This window comes from Callospermophilus lateralis, chromosome 10, assembly GCF_048772815.1.
Source record: "Callospermophilus lateralis isolate mCalLat2 chromosome 10, mCalLat2.hap1, whole genome shotgun sequence".
NCBI classification, from domain to species: domain Eukaryota; kingdom Metazoa; phylum Chordata; class Mammalia; order Rodentia; family Sciuridae; genus Callospermophilus; species Callospermophilus lateralis.
Genome location: NC_135314.1, coordinates 56298125 through 56315441, shown reverse-complemented (window position 1 = coordinate 56315441; position 17317 = coordinate 56298125). Strand labels below are relative to the sequence as shown.

The 17317-nt window shown below is 38.9% G+C and overlaps 1 protein-coding gene across 1 annotated transcript in view; it reads left to right on the top strand.

Moving 5' to 3' along the window:
- Parp14 (poly(ADP-ribose) polymerase family member 14) overlaps positions 1 to 17317 on the top strand; it is a 47985-nt gene that overhangs the window by 13513 nt on the left and 17155 nt on the right. The window contains exons 4-9 of the mRNA XM_076867468.2: positions 63 to 305; positions 4073 to 4309; positions 4863 to 7123; positions 12202 to 12438; positions 13549 to 13770; positions 16256 to 16331. Of these exons, the coding sequence (XP_076723583.2) occupies positions 63 to 305; positions 4073 to 4309; positions 4863 to 7123; positions 12202 to 12438; positions 13549 to 13770; positions 16256 to 16331 (3276 nt within the window). The remainder of the gene's footprint in view (positions 1 to 62; positions 306 to 4072; positions 4310 to 4862; positions 7124 to 12201; positions 12439 to 13548; positions 13771 to 16255; positions 16332 to 17317) is intronic.

The following is a 17317-nucleotide window of genomic DNA, read 5'->3' as shown; positions in this document are numbered from 1 at the left end:
TTTGCTAAGACCATGGTAGGTAATATAACATGTTTTACTTCTTTTTGTCTCCCTAAAATCAGATGTGTCAGAAGAACTGGATACAAAGTTGTCTCTCAATAGTGCATCAGAAGAAATAGAAGTTATCCCCAAAGAATGTGAAAATATTTCCTCTTTGGTGGCATTTGAAAATCTCCCAGCAAATGTGACTGACATGATGTTAATCTTATTAGTGGAGAACATAAGTGACTTGACCAGTGATGATTTTCAGGTGGAAATAATTCGCGATTTTGACGTCGCTGTGGTTACCTTTAAAAGACACACAGGTGAGCTCAAGTGATATCAGCCTTTTATTGTACCACATTTGGGGATTTGGGACACCCAGTTAATGGAATCTCTCTGAAATTTTGACTCTTCTTAGTAGCTGGTAAAAGAGGACTCCAAATTAATACTGGTGCTTTTTTTTTTTTTTTTTTTTTTAAGACAAGCAAATTGGTTTTGAAACTAAATATTCTTGTATGTTTGTCTGGGTTACTGAGTGTATGAGTGTGTGGGGGGCGGAGGGAGGGAGGGAGAGAGAGAGAGAGAGAGAAGTCTAGAAGTCTAGTCTAAGGATACTAAGCATTTTTTACGTGTGTTATCTCATTAAAAGAAGTTTGTTTTTATCTCTTACCAAACTGAATTTGCTAGAAGGAAATAAACACTCACATAGTACTTACTGTAAGTTAGGTAATATGCAAAACTCTTTACATGTATTAATTGATTTTTTTTCCTTTCAACAACTTTGTGAGATTACTCTTATTATCCCCCAGTAGACAAAGGCACAAAGGTGCTATAAATGGAAGAACTGGATTTGAACCCAGGCAGCCTACCTCTACAGTCTCTTCCATTATCAGTTTTACCATATGTGTTAGTCAAATTTTTGATACAAGGACCAAAATACTCAACAAGAACAACTTAGAGGAGAAGAAGTTTATTTTGCATCATGGTTTCAGAGGTTTAGTCCATAATGGGCCTACTCCATTGCTCTGGGCCCAGGGTGTGGAAGGACGTCATGGTGGAAGGGTGTAGAGAACAACACTGCCCTGTTAGGGTAGCCAGGAGGTAAAGAGAGAGATTGGTGGGGTGGAGAGCAAGGGGAGAAGGGCCACAGGGAAGATGAACCCTTCCAGGGCACACCCCCAGTGACCCACCTCTTCTAGCTACACCCCACCTGCCTAACTGGTACCATCCAGTTAGTCTGTTCAAACTAGGATGCACTGATTAAGTTCTAGCTCTCACCATCCAATCATTTCACCTCTGAACATTCCTGCATTAACCTAGGAGCTTTTGAAGGACGTTTCCTATCCAAACCATGATGCCATGTTTTTCCTTAGTCCTTTCATGGTCACATATGCAGGAATAAATAAGTGTGATACGGAAAATGATAGCTCCTTAAAGCCGTGGTCGAGAGGAAGAAATATCTCTACCTAAAACGAGGAAATTTTCCTGTCCTAAGCCCTTATTAACCCATGAACATAATGATGGAATGATTAATTAAGAGCACAGGTCATGGGCTGGAGTTACGGCTCAGTGGCAGAGTGCTTGTCTAGCATATATGAAGCACTGGGTTCAGTCCTTAGCACAGTATAAAAATAAATAAAATAATTTCTTAAAAAAGAGCATAGGTCATGGAGTCAAAATTCTAGCTCTGTCATTTAACTAGTTATACAAGGCTAACCAAATCCTATCTTCCTTGTGCTTCAATTTACTTGTTTATAAAGTGGGATAATAACACCTATCTAAATTTTCTTTAAAGACGAAATGAGAAAATGTTTGAAAGGCATTTAATGTAGTACCTGAGATCTGGTAAAGGTTCAATAAAAAGGCTATTCTTTCTTTTCTTTTTTCTTTGCAGTACTGGGGATTAAACCTGGAACCTTGTGCATGTTAGGCAAGTGCTCTACCACTGAGCTACATCCCTATCCCATTTATTTTTATTCTGAGACAGAGTCTTGCTAAGTTGTTCAGGCTGGTCTGGAATTTGAGATCATCCTATTGCAGCCTCCTGAGTACTGGGATTATCTGAATGTGTGACCATACCCAGCTAGAGGAGTTATTTATTTCAAGTTTATCATTATTTTTTTTTACAAGGGAAAATTTAATTGTATTTGCTTTTGTTCGTTGATCAAAGAATTTGAATACCTTCCATGTTACCTTTCAGAGTGCAGCTCTGATTGAATTTTGTGACAGAGAAGGTAATATCTATTAACTACCACATCTTTTACTGTATCAAATACCTGAGATCATCAGCTTATAAATAGAAAAGCTTGGGAGGCTGAGACAGGAGGATCATGAGTTCAAAGCCAGCCTCAGCAATAGCGAGGGGTTGTCTCTAAATTACCTACAAAATAGGGGTGAGGAAGTGGCTTAGGGGTTGAGTGCCCTTGAGTTCAATCCCTGGTACAAAAAAAAAAAAAAAAAAAGAGAGAGAGAATGTTGATTTTGGCTTAGAGATTTGGGGGTTTCAACCTGTGGTTGGTTGGCTCTGTTGCTTTGGGGCCTAGAGTGAGGCAGCACATAGTGTGATAGCACATGGCAAACTTTTCACCTCCTGACCAATAGAGAAAGAGGAAGGGACAGGGTCCCACTATCTTCCTCCTTCCCCTCAGTGACCAAAAGACTTCCACTAAGTCCCATCTCTCTTTTTTAAAATATTTTTTTTGAATGTTGATGGACTTTCTTTTATTCATTTATTTATATGCAGTGCTGAGAATCGAACCCAGGGCCTCACACATGCCAGGCAAGTGCTGTACCACTGAGCCACAGCTCCAGCCCAAAGTCCCACCTCTTGAAGTTTCCACTACTTTTCAATAGCACCAAGCTATTGCGGGACATTCCAGGTCCAAACTGTAGCACCTACTATGTGCTAGATACTGGTCTAGGTGCTGTGGGCACAAAGAGAAACTCACAGTGTGGGAGGAAGAAGGAAGCTGGTATGTAAATAAATCATGAAGGTGCAAGAGGAAAAGCCATCTCTCAGCTGTGGGCAACGAGCTGTGAGAAATGGGAGGAAAGGGAATCCAGCAAGATGGCTTGGTCTTCCTCCCTCCCGTAAAGCCTGTACTCCAACAGTACCTCTCATGTCCAAAATACACTAAGCTATTTTGTGCCACTGCTGTTCCCTCTGCCTGATATGTCTATCTGGTCGACCTCCCTCTTCATCCTTCAAAACCAGAACAGAGACCACTTACTCTGGAAATCAAGTTTTATTCCCAGAATTAGTCTTCCCTCATTTCATTCCACTGCAGGCAATTTATTTTGCTTTGAAGACCACCTAACTCCTGGATGATGAACTGGCAAGGACTTATCATCTCTGTAGCCTTAGATCCTAGAATGGTGCTAGGCATATCTTGGGCCCACTATGAATACTTACTAATTTGAAAGAGATAATTAGGCTGAGTCTTGACGGATGAATAGAATCAAGATTTAAAGGGGGAAAAATTGGAGAAAAGGGCTGGGGGTATAACTCAGTGGTAGAGTACTTGCCTAGCATGCATAGGACCCTAGGTTCAATCTCCAGCATTATAAAATACAAAACCAAAAACACAGGATATTATATATACAAAGGCAAAAGAGAAGGAAAATGTTAAAAAGAATGACTATTTTGGGGAGAAGAATGTAAAATAAAATGAATGGCAGAGAATAACCGAAGGTGATGCTTGGAAATTAGTTGGGAGTTAAATAGCTAAGGGCATTGTTAGCTGAGCTAAAGAGAGTGAACTCATACCTGCAGGTAATGGGGAGCCACTGAAGGGCTTGAGAAAGGAGTGAATCAGGGAGATGGTATTATAGAGAAAGCCTCAATCAGGTTGGCTAGGGCAGTGACTGGAGGCAGGGACACATTTTAATAGCAGTAAACCAGGTAAGACATTCATGAATGCATCATTGTTCAGAGATGGGCAGTTGTAGGCATGTAATTTTTCAGTAGCTATTAAAATCTTGTCTACAAATGGAGGTCTTAGCTCTCCCCCTTATCTCAACTAATAGCCAACTTCTTCTTTATGATAGATATAACATAATAATCTTCTGACATTTTTTTTTCCTATTGTAGATGCCATGACATTTGTTGGTGATTGTACCAGGCACCATACAGTTCAACAACTTCGGCTCTCTCCAAGACTTCTGGAAGCAACAAAAACAATCAGGGTTGAAAACTTACCGCCTGGTATTGATGACTACCAGTTACAACTTTTCTTTGAAAATCCTCGTAATGGAGGGGGAAGCGTTGCCCATGTTGAATGTTTTCCTGAAGAGAGTGCAGCTCTGATTGAATTTTGTGACAGAGAAGGTAATATCTATTAACTACCACATCTGGTATTTCCCAGGCCATTTTAGCAGATCTTAGCAGTTACTTAAACTCTGAAGCATTTTACTTATTCATTCATTTATATTTTTTTTGGAAATTGAATCAATCATCAGTTCACCTGAGATATGAAGCTACAGGAAACTAGTAACTCAGAGAGGAACTCTGTCAAATTTTTGAAAGATAAAAGGAAATTCTCTCGAGTCTTTAGTCCATATAGACTAAAAAACAAACAAAAGACTATCATTCTTAGAACTTTTAAAATACTGTATTTAAAAAAAGAGATCTGTGTTTTAGCCATCCACATAAATTCTCAAATTAATTTCAACAAGTTTAGGTAAAGATAACTTCACTTAGAGGGGCTGGGATGTAGCTCAGTGGTAGAGTACTTGCCTAGCATTCTGAGGCTCGGGGTTCAATCCCCAGCACTGCAAAAAGAAAGAAAGAAAAGTTTTGTTTTGTCTTCATTTGAAATATATCACATTTGGATTACCTTATTTTTATTTGTTTACTTATTTATTTATTTTTACTTTTAAAGTGTTAGACACCATCATGGCCAAGAAACATAACTTCAATAAGATGCCGCTGTTTGTCTTTCCCTACTATACCTCTTTGGGCACAGCATTGTATGGAAAGGAGAAGCCTCTGATTAAACTTCCAGCACCATTCCAAGAGTCACTGGATCTTCCCTTATGGAAGTTCTTTCAGAAAAAGAATCACTTAATTGAAGATATAAATAACGAAATGAGACGTTGTCACTGTGAGCTAACGTGGTCCCACATCAACAGTAAAGTTACTATCAGACCTGCAGCCACTTTAGTCAATCAAAGAAGACCCAGAATCAAGGCCTGGCAGGAAGACGCTTCCACAGCACTCTCTGGCATCAGGTCTAAATATGAAGTTACCTCATTTAAAGTGGATCCAGTAGTGTGGGACATCATAAAAAATGACTTAGAAGAAGATAAGATTTTTATTGAATTTGATACACTTAAGGAGACTGCAACCTTGGCAGGAAAATCAGAAGATGTCCAAAGCATTGGCCTGAAAATCAAGGAATTAATAGAAAGCACCACTGAGAAAATTAGAAAGGAAGAGCAAAGTCTAAAGGAAAAAATGACCATTTCTCCAGAAAGGAATTTTCTTTTGGAACACAGTGGTGTCCTGCAGCGTCTACGCACGGAGTGTGGAGAGATGGAGATCTGTTATGATGTAGCCACTCAGAACCTATTCTTGAAGGGGCCTTGTGCAGATGTGTATAAAGTCAAGTGTGAAATCCAGGAAAAGGTGTTCAGCATGACCCAGAAAAGCATTCAGGTCTCTCCTGAGATCTTTCAGTTTTTGCAGCAGGTAGATTGTGAAGAATTTTCTAAATCTCTTTTTATAGTACAGAATATTCTTGCAGTTTTCAAGTTAGAGGGTTCAACTGTTCTCCTAACCAGTTTTACTTTGGCAGTCCTGGTAGAAGCTGAAAAACAAATGCTCCATACCTTAAATTATAAGCACATTCGAGTTGAGGACAAAGAAGTTCTTAATGGCAAGAAGTGGAAAGGGATAGCTCAAAGTTTACAAAAGAAACATAGCTCCTCTGCAAGTATTGTGGTAGTCAATGAGTTAACTTCAGGAACTCCAGCTGAGGTCATCATTGCAGGCTGTGTGAGAGAAGTAAATGAAATCCATAGCTTGCTTTTTGATTTCCTGGAAAAACATATGAAAATAGAGAGATTAGTTAAAGTAGAGCCATCCTTGGTTAGAGCCTATTTAAAGGCAGAAAAGCAATTATTTTGGTCAAAGGTAAGGAAGGTAAATGTGCAGGTAGTTTTCAAACATGAGAACAAACAAAAAGGCATTTTATTAACTGGCTCCAAGAAGGACGTACTGGAGGGCATGGACATTGTCAAGCAAGTCCGGGATTTGGTCTGCATTAAAAACGTCTGTATTGATAAGCCAGGGGCCAGGCAGTTCTTCCAGGAGAAAGCGTGGTATTACAAAGGAGAGGTCAGACGGATGTTTGGTTGTTTCATTGAACTCCAAGAAGAAGAAGAACAGAAAGTGGTATGCATCCCTGATGGGCAGAAGTGCTTGTCTCAGAGGGATGTGGTCCCTGGAGTTACACTGATTGTGCTACAGGGTGACTTGGCTCAGTTTCCTGTTGATGTGGTGGTGAATGCAGCAAACGAGGACCTCAAGCATTCCGGAGGCCTTGCTGCTGCTCTCTTAAAAGCCGCAGGCCCTGAGCTGCAAACTGCTTGTGACCACATAGTGAAGACAGAAGGCAGACTCCTACCTGGCAATGTTGCAATCTCAACAGCAGGAAAGCTCCCTTGCCGCCATGTGATCCATGCAGTGGGGCCCCGGTGGAAGCAGGAAGACGCTCCGTGGTGTGTGCACCAGTTAAGGAAAGCTGTAGAAAACAGTCTCCTTTTAGCTGAGGAATACAAGTACCAATCCATAGCCTTCCCAGCTATTAGTTCTGGAATCTTTGGCTTTCCCTTACAACGGTGTGTGGAGACCATTGTTCGGGCCATCAAAGAAAACTTCCGATATAAGCCAGATGGACGCACCTTGAAAAAAATTTACCTTATGGACGTATCTGAGAAGACTACTGAGGCCTTTGTCGAAGCCATGAAAACTGTATTTAAAGACCCCCCACTTGGTACAGTTTCCCTGCCAGATACAGCTTCCTTGCTCAGTGCACCAGCAGCAGTCCAGCCTGTTAAAATATCAGAGAACAAGCTATATCTGATATCCCCGGAGGGCCTAAAGATCCGGTTGATGAGAGAAGGTGTGCAGAAAGCTAAGGTGAGTGTCCCTATTTACGGCATACCACCAAGGTGCTCTCATTGTATAGCTCTCTCATTGAGGACCAAAGAAAGTCCAGGATTGAGGGGGAGAATCAAGACAGAGAATCTTACACCCTCCATCTCTGTCTTGAATCAGGTTTCCTTTAAATAATTAGGCTACTTACCTAATTATCTTAATGAAAGAGATTGGCCAGTTATTTTTGAGAGCTCAAATTAGTGTACTGTGATCAGATCACTAGGTTTCCAGTAAATGTGAAAATCAAAAGTAATGTTACCAATCATCTGGGTGTTCTTTGGCTCACTTCAGTTAGAATTCGCTAATAGGCAAAGTGCAGCTCCCTTGGTGTTAGCAGCACAGAACTTTGTATGCCACAGATTCTTAGCTGTCAGTGTTAATAGCTCTACTAGCAGCCAGAGCAGCTTTCTGGAGCTTGCTTGACTCCTAGTCTCTTAATGCCTTCAGTATTACCAGCTCTGGCTCCTGGCCACTTTCCTGGCAGCCTTTTATGTTCAACCAGATCTTGGTATAACCAACTCAGCCTGTTGTACTCGGGATATAAATCACAGATAGGCAAGATAAAGCCATCCAAAAGAAGCCTTATTAGGATTTATGTTGCAGCCTAAAGGGAAGTGGTACAGAAACTGATCTGACAAGGTTGAGGGGAGGACTGCTTATATAGGCAGAGACGGTGGGCTTCCATATGCACCCAGGGTCCTGCTGGCTAATTGCACACTTTCTGTTTAGTCGTGGGGAGGAGAGGAGCTCCTCATGGATTAGAATAGAGACATCTGAAGTAGCTGCAGAGGGGAGGAGTCATCTGGGATGGACACAGGCATTGGAAGCTATGGCAGTCAAAGGCAAAGTATCACAGAGTGGCCATGGTTTGTCTTTGATGGCAGTCTGGCCTGACTACACAAAAAAGGTGACCACTTGAATGTGCTCCACAGTGGTGGCTGTCAGCAAAATAATAATCTAAAATGTAAAAAACAGAAACACAGAAAAAACAGGAAAGCACCCTTTGAGGGAGAGTCAGGTCTTTCTGTTTTGTATCAGTGGAATCATATATTTAGACGACTTTTGATTCATTTACATTGCTTTTACACTTTTCATAGTTTGGTAAAGCTAAGATTAGTTTCTTGTCAAATGTGCTGATAGCAGATCCACAACAGTTAGAGCATGGGGGATGCAGAGGACAGAAATTTTACTAATGGAGCCCAGGAAAGGTGAACTTGGGGGTCAGAGTCTGGCATCAGCAGACATGGACACCCAATACCAGTTTGTTGGTCCTATGTAAGAAAGGAGGGGGTAAGTGGGCCTGAACAAGGTCCAGGTATCATGCAGGAACAATTCTTATAGGCTGAGGGTTTGTGGGGGTGGAGGGGATAGGGGGCTAATATATATATTTTAAAGCTATTTAATAATCATTGCAACACAGGCACTAACTAATCAGAACAGCAGCCATCTAAAGCAGCATCTAGATGCCTCCTACTGTGCCAGGCTGTATTTCTTTAATTGGAGGGTGATGGGAGGGTGAGAGGAGTCCTGGGGAAGGAATTCCTGACAAGGAATGGAGGAGGTGGTGGAAGCACTGGGGGCAGGGCAGTACCTTTTTTTACTAAGCAATAGTTCCATTTCTTTGTGTTGTAATGGCCAGCATGGCTATGGGTGTATCTTCCAGTGAATATTAGCCCCAACCTTTTTCTGCAGGTTTCAGAGGGGTCTAGGGAAGCAGCCCAGGCTGACAGAGGGATTCATGTCCACCAGACAGCTCTGAGGTTTTTTGTGTCTCCACTTTTTTAAAAATATTTTTTCTTAGTTGTTGATAGATCTTTATTTATTTTTTTTTTAATTTGTATATGGTGTTGAGAATCAAACCTAGTGCCTCACACATGCCAGGCAAGTGCACTACTTCTGAGCCCAGTCCCAGCCCTGTGTCTCCACTTTTTAAAAGGCAAATTTATGGGGTTGGAGTTGTGGCTCAGTGGTAGAGCGCTCACTTCGCATGTGTGAGGCCCTGGGTTCAATCCTCAGCACCACATAAAAATAAATTTAAAAAAATAAATAAAATGTATATAAAAAATGCTTAAAAATTTTTTTAAAAGGCAAATTTATACACATACACACACACACACACATATGAAAATACCTAAAAAAAAAAAAAAACTAAAAGAATATACCTAAAAAAAATACCTAGAAAATATCTAAAAAGAATGTACCGAAAACAGGCATCACAATACAGTGAAAATTTTAACCAGGCCTGAATGTTTTGTTCAAAGAGCAAGACCAAAGTCCTAAATTATCACCACTGGTGTCACTTGTTCTCATTACCTTTAAATAACACATCGTTAGATATACTTTACATGAGATTAAATGAACTGGATTTAATAAATCCACCAAATGTTTTGCTTTGGATTTTTTTTTACAAGAGAAAAATATCTCTAAGCTTCTATTCAAACAGGTTCCAATATAATATAATAAAAGGTGACATACTAGGGCTAGGGCTATAGCTCAGTGGTAGAGTACTAACATGTTTAAGGCCCTGGGTTCGGTCCTCAGCACCACATAAAAATAAATAGGTAGAATAAAGGTATTAAAAAAATGACACACTAAAACTGCTTTATCCTGAATATATTTCCTGTTGTAGCATATTCCTATAGCTTATCTTGAGAAAAGTTGAAAATTGTTTAATAGTCATGATCAGTCACCCTCTTTTTTAACTTTTTTAAAAACTTTTATTCTTAAGTTTTAGATGGACACAATATCCTTATTTTACATTTATGTGGTGCTGAGGATCGAACCCAGTGCCTCGTACATGCTAGGCGAGTGCTCTACTGAGCCACAACCCCAGCCCCCCCTCTTTTTTAACTTTAAAAAAATTTTTTTTAAGTTCCAGATGGACACAATACCTTTGTTTTATTTTTCTATTTTTATGTGGGCTGAAGATTGAGCCCAGTGCCTCACACATGCTAGGCATGCACTTTACTGCTGAGCTGTAACCGTCATCCTCTTTTTTGTTTAAACAGCTTTATTGAGATAATTCATGTACCATACCCATTCAAAGTGTACAAGTCAATAGTCTTTATTGTATTCACAGAGGTATGCAATTATAACCAGAATCTAATTTTGGAACATTCTTATCACTTCAAAAATAAACCTTGTGTCTCTAGGGAGCACTTCCTATTCCATCAATTCATTCAGTCCACTCTCTAGATGTAGGCAACTACTAATTTACATTCTGTTTCTAGAGATTCAATGACTCTGAAAATTTCATATAAATGGAAACATAATTTGTGGTTTTCAGTGACTGACTTCTTTCACTGAGCAGAATATTTTCAAGGGTTTTTCCCTGTCGTAGCATGCATTAGTACTTCATTCCTTTTGTGGCTGAATAATATTCCGTTGTATGGATATGTATTTGGTTTATCCATTCATCCCTGGATGAACATTTGGATTCTTTCTACTATTTTATGTGTCATGTTTTTATGGACACTTATTTACAAATTTTTATATGGATAATTTTTTTCTTTTGTGTTCATACCTAGGAGTAGAATGACTGGGTCACATAGTAATTTCATGTTTGACTTTGAGGAACTACTAGATTATTTCCCAAAGTGGTTGTACCATTTTATATTCCTATCAGCAGGGTTGAGAATTCCAGTTTCTCCACCATCTTTACTAACCCATGCTATATCATTTTTATTGTAGCCATTGGTGAATATAAAATAGTATCTTACTGTGGTTTAGATTTACATTTCCTTAATGACTAATGATTTTCAACTTTTTTAAATGTGCTTTTTGGTCATTTGTATATCTCTGAAGAAATGCTTAGATCTTTTGCCCACTTTTAAATTGGGTTGCTTTTTTACTATTGAATTTTAAGTATTCTTTATATATTTTGGATACAGGTCCCTTATCAGATGTTTGATTTGCAAATATGTCTTCTTTTCTGTGGACCAGGTTTTCTCTATTAAAATTATTACTTTAAAAAATTTTTGCTTTAGTTTACAATAGTGTACTGTAAGATATTATATTTCTGCTTATTATAAACTTAAGTAATAATTATAAGAATCACAATTGCATGTTACTTTGTGCCAGGCATTTTGCTAAGTACTTGACATGCATTTTTCTCATTCAGTGCCATAAAGTAGCTTCTAGAATTAGATCATTCCCTTCACAGACGAGGGATCAAGGTTTAGAGGAGTTAAGTAATCCAGTCAGTCTCACAGTTAGTGGTTGGTAGAAATAGGACTGGAATTTATTCAAGTTCTTGACTGTTGTCTTATTTCCAAAATCAAAAGTAATTTTGTTGCCATTAAAAAAAAAAACACAACGAAAAAAGCACAATGTTCTTTTGACCATGGATCAGGAATGGGAATGAGCTCTGTTTCTTGCCACCGTCACATGTCACCCTGAGTATGAAGACATTCTTTCTCTCCCAGAGATGTGTGGCTTCTGCTTCCCCAGTAACTGCTGCATTACTTCTCCGTGACCCACAGGGAAGGACACCTTCCTTCTCTCTTTTCTTGGCCTCTCTAAAGTAGTCTGATTAATCAATCGGCTTGCACCAACACTCAGGTGGAAAAGCTTCCATGGCGCTCACTGTCTGTCAGAGGGTCCAGGTGCGTGGATGGAGGTGGGCCTTCTTTGTCCAACTCAGTGTAATAGATGTCGTCTGGTTTACCCCGTTTTGCTGCAGAAGACCTCCATCAGGTCAAATGAATCTGCTCACAGCTCACAGTCCACTGTGAGTGAGTTCATGCTATTCCCTGTTGCTCTCTGCCCAGAGTGACTATTCCCATTTCCTAGGTCCCATGTCACCCATGGCATGTTCATCATCACTGAATACCCTTCAGTGAACTATGCATTTATACATTATTTTTTGACAGCTCTCTTTTGTCCTCGAGTGTTACTTAAATAACTATCTTAAAACACTGTGTTGTGTTGGTATTTCAGTCTTCAAAACCTCAGCCATCTTAGTTGTCCCCCTTGTGCTGAGCCCAGGGTTTGCACATACTTACCATGGATGAATGTCTTTTGTAAGAATTTGAAACAAAATCTTTGGTTTTGTCTTTAAGACCGACGTTATTGTCAACTCCATTCCCTCGGATCTTGGGCTCAATGCAGGGCCCCTTTCACAGGCCCTCTTAAAAGAAGCTGGGCCGAAACTCCAGGAGGAATTGAATGCAGTTGGACAAGGAGTAAGTGTCAGTGTGGGCACAGTTCTCCAAACCAGTGGTTGCAATCTGCACTGCCACCGTGTGCTTCACGTGGTGGCTCCGCACTGGAAAGACGGCAGCACATCTTCACGAAAGGTAGGGTCTGCTTTAAAATGTTCTATGACACATTCGGCATTTATTTTTTGGGGATTGGCTAACTTCGCTTAGCATAATCTTCTCTAATGCCATCCATTTCCCACTTGGGGTAGGGAGGGAGAGCATGGGAGGAAAATTACCTCTAGATAGGGAATAGGGGTGGGAGGGAAAGGGAGGGAGAAGGGGAATAGCTAGGATGGTGGAAGGAGACGGTCATCATTATACAAAATACATGTATGAAGATGTGAATTTGGTGTCAACATACCTTATATACAGAGATATGACAAATTGTGATATAAAGGTGTATTAAGAATTGTATGCAAAAAATAAGAGAGCTCATGTATAATGGCATAATTTGGCATGAACATACTTTATATACAGAGTTATGAAAAATCATGCTGTGAGTGGATAATTATGAATGTAATGCACTCCACTATTGTCATGTATGTAAGAAATAAAAAAAAAATTCTATGACACGGCTCTAGGAGAGGCACATTGTCCCTCTCCTCTCTGAGAGGACCCACTCTTTCCCTTGAGACTGTCCCCTTTCCCTTTTACTATCCATTCAATCAACTCATTTCTATTAGTCTGAATATTTTTTTTTCCTATGACCAGGGTAGCCCCTTGGACTCTTCTTTCAGTGTGCTCTAAGGTAGACCCTGTCTGTTTCTTTTCTGTAATATTGTGACTTTCTGGTAGAAGGTTTTTATCATTATGGCCATTTCTTTCAGCCATAGCTGACTTGTTCTGGGAACTAGTTAGTAATACAAATTGATTATTATGCTCAGTAATTAGTGGGGGTCAGGAAAAGGTGACTGAAGATTATACTACTTTATGGAAGGTGAGGGCATGAGATGGAAGACAGTGAAGGATAAGATGAGTTTTGCTTTTCTTCTTTCCTTCATGGTGAATTAAGTTTGAATCGTTGTAGAAGAGCTCTTACATTCTCATTTCCTTTTCCTCTTCTGTATTTTATCTTTCCTCTTCTGATTTCTCTTAACCTCAGCTGAATGCAAAATGGAGTAGATAGAGATCACAGCCATAGGTGCTAAACTCTCGTCTGTTTGGTCTAACTCAAGATATATAAAGATGTGATTTTGTGCTTTTCAGATCATGGAAGACATCATCAGAGAGTGTTTGAAGATCACTGAGAAATTGTCCTTAAAATCAATTGCATTTCCAGCAATAGGAACAGGAAATTTGAGATTTCCTAAAACCGTATTTGCTGAACTGATCACTTCAGAAGTGCTCAAATTTAGTAGCAAAAATCAACTGAAAAAACTACAAAAAGTTTATTTTATGCTGCACCCAAGTGATCGTGAAAATATTCAGGTACAGTCTTGGCTTATTCCTGATTATTTTGGCAATCTCTGTGTGGAGCATCATGTTCTCAAATGTCTTCTTGATCTAATAGGATGTTTCTTTAATGTTGTCCCCCAAGAGGGAAAGTAAGAGAGTCATGTTGACTAGTTGTACATTGACAAGTGTCAAGAAAAATTACAGACATAGAAAAAAATTTAACTACATATTCAGGAAAATTAGAAACACATGCAAAAGTAGATTAAAAAAATGTCTAAGGAACTCCCTTAGGAACATCCATTATCAACTTGTGGCCTATATGTTTGATCTCCATCTACACTTATTTCCCCTTCTCTCATATTATTTCCCTTCGTCAAATATTTGAAGGAAATCCCAAAGCATAATTTCCCCTAAACATTCATCAATTTATTTTAAATGAGGATTCTTTTTTAAAAATAACATAACTACAATACTATTTCATACCTAAAATCAATTGATAATAATTCCTTTACTTGATCAGTTATAAAGATAGTGTTCAATTTTCCAACTATCTCATAAATGTTTTATTTGGTCTTCACAGCTTTGAATGAGAATCCAAATAAAGCTCACATATTGTAGTACAGTACTCCTTAAGACTCCTTAAGAAACCTATTCATGGACATAAAAATTTTAATAATATTATAAAGATATAGTTTTTACATTTTTACATAGTTTTAACATGGTTAAATGTCAGGATGGGACACAAGTGCTTCCTGGTATGCCATGGACTGTAATGTGAAGGGTTGGTGAGAAAGAGTAAGCACCGCCCCATGTGAGCAGGAGAGAAATGCCAGCACCATCTTCAGTCATAGTCTGACAATCAGGTCACATTTACTAAATATCAGCTGTGGGTGAGACCCTGGCCTGGGCATGATGGGAGAACCAAAGACATTTAAGCCCTCATCCCTGCCCTCTGAGTCTTTATAATCTCGTAGCGCAGAAATGTTTGAGAAGTTACACGATTTTGCAAGAATTTAACAAGCAGATTGAAGCCAGGAAGCCAAGAGATGTACCAGGATAACAGGAGGATCTGAATTTTTAGGTCGTATTTTACTTTTTTTTTCTGAATCTGGACACTGTCTATACGTTCTTTGGAAGCAAGCAAACAAATCTTAACCTCCATTTTAATCAGGCAGCTATGTCACCTGAGAAAAATAGGTGGTCCACTTGCTTGGCCTATATAATTTCAGATACTTTTGCTCAGTACAAGAGTTTTTAATAATTTCCCTGTGACTTATATCATGTGAGGTGATGTGGGTCATGGAACAAGGAATGTAGCACATATTTTTCTGTCTATAAATCATACTTCCTCTGGGCACTAGGATCTATGCACACAGAGCAAACTAAATTAGAACATGAAGTGTTGAGCATTATTGAATGAATGACTGAGTGGAGAGATGGGAGAGTTTCATGACACAGACCTGAACCATCATATCTCACTATTTTCTAGCAATCCCAGCCTACATTTTTTCCCCCTAAACACTCAGAATACTCTCAAATGTTCTGTAACAAGCTTTAGTCCATACAGACACCATCAATGTCATTTGAAATGCTATTGATTCTACATACATTATTGTTCCATTTTGTTTCTCTCTCTCTCTTTTTTTTTTTGATTAAATTCCATGGTACTTAACTAGTGAGCTGCATCCCTGGCCCTTTTTATTTTTTATTTTGAGACAGGGTCTCACTAGGTTGCTTAGGGCCTCACTTAGTTGGTGAGGCTGGCTTTGAATTTGTGATCCTCCAGATGTTCAAAAAAATGATGTGACCTAAAAATTGAAAAGACTTGATAAGCTAGAATGAAATTGCTGCTTGGAACAATTTGCTGGGACTGAGTGGCAGGTGTCTTCTAATTCTCCAAACTCAAATCAATCCACTTCTACTGGGGTACTTTACCTGCCTGACTCCCGGAGGGTGGTGATTCTGAGACCTCACTAAGCAGTCTCTTCCCATCTCTCTCCCATTACTGTGTCAGACTTCAGCCAGGATTCTATCCCCACCCCCCAATAAAAGTTCTCTGTTGTTTATTTAACAAGGAGGAAGAAAGTGATGATTTTGCAAAGAAATGAAATTCACATATTCATCAACACTAGAATACATTCACTAGCTACGTTGCTGAGGCTGGCTTTGAACTCACATCCTCAGCCTTCTGAGTCACTGGGATTACAGGCATGTGTTACTGAACCCAGTCTCCCATTGGATTTTAACTTATTTTTCTCTATTATGAATAGCACTCTGATGAATATCCTTGTGTTTTTATCTGTGTTCATATCTTTGTTAATTTTCATAGCACACATTTGTAGAAAGGGAATTATATGTATTATTTTCATAACTTTAAAAATCCATAAAGAAATAAATAATATTGTTCAACATTTTTTTTTCTAAATCTGTATATATACTTGCAAGATGAAAAACCCTGATAAATCAAACTCACTCATCAACTGGATGGTAATGGTCAAAACTGTGTTTGTATTTCCAGGCATTTTCAGATGAATTTGCCAGAAGGAAAAATGGAAATCTTAATGACAAAATCCCCAAGGCTGAAGATACAAAAGGTTCAGTAAAGCTTTTAAATTCACAAATGCTTTCTAGTTTCTAAGTAACTATCCAAGTGACTGGTAGAAGATGATAGTGATGATTTTTCTGGAAAAAAAATTGAGTGATAAATAACATAATTATTTTCAGTACATCTAAATGTGCAAGACACTGGCCATGTTTATCTGATCTGGGGTAAAAGAGAAAAGAGGGCCACATTCTGTAGTTCATATAGTGGGTATTTAAGTAGTGACAACACTACTACTTTCAGAGCATAATATAGCATGTATTTTCTAAAACAGACGTGTTGAAAGACCATGTCAACCAAATGCTTCTCCTCTGTCAAATTTGCTGCTGCTGCTGTTTTTCAGTTTATCCTGTTTGAAGTTCATTGAGGTTTTTTTTTTTTCTTTCTTTTTTTTTTTTGAAATGGGGTTTCAATGTGGTGCCTAAGGTGGCCTCTAACATTGCAGGTGTGCACCACTACGTCCAGCTTTACTTAGGCTTCTTGAGACTAAAAAAAATGTATTTTATCAATTTTGGGAATTTTGGGGGCATTATTTCTTCAAATATTTTTTTCTGTACTTTTCTGTTGCCTTTTGATAGTCCAACCATGTGACCGCAAAACTTTTCAATCATGTCTCTCAGGTCTCTGAATAGTTGTTCTTCTCCCTGCCAGTTCCCTCCCCCAACCCCGTGCTTTTTTCTCTCTACAGATTGTATAATTTATAGTGATCTGCCTTCAAGTTCACTGAATCTTTTCTCCATCAACTCTGCTATTGAATACATTCAGTGAAATTTTATTTCAGATAGTGTATTTTGGAGTTCAAAAATGTCCATTTGGTCCTGTTTTGTATGGTTTCTATTTTTCTGCAAAGAGGTCCTGTCCTTTCATTCATCCAAATCATTTCCATTCATTCAAATATATTTATTTACTCTGATTTCATGGATCATAGTTAACAGCAGATGCTAATAATTCCAACATCTGGATCACTTTGGAATTGAC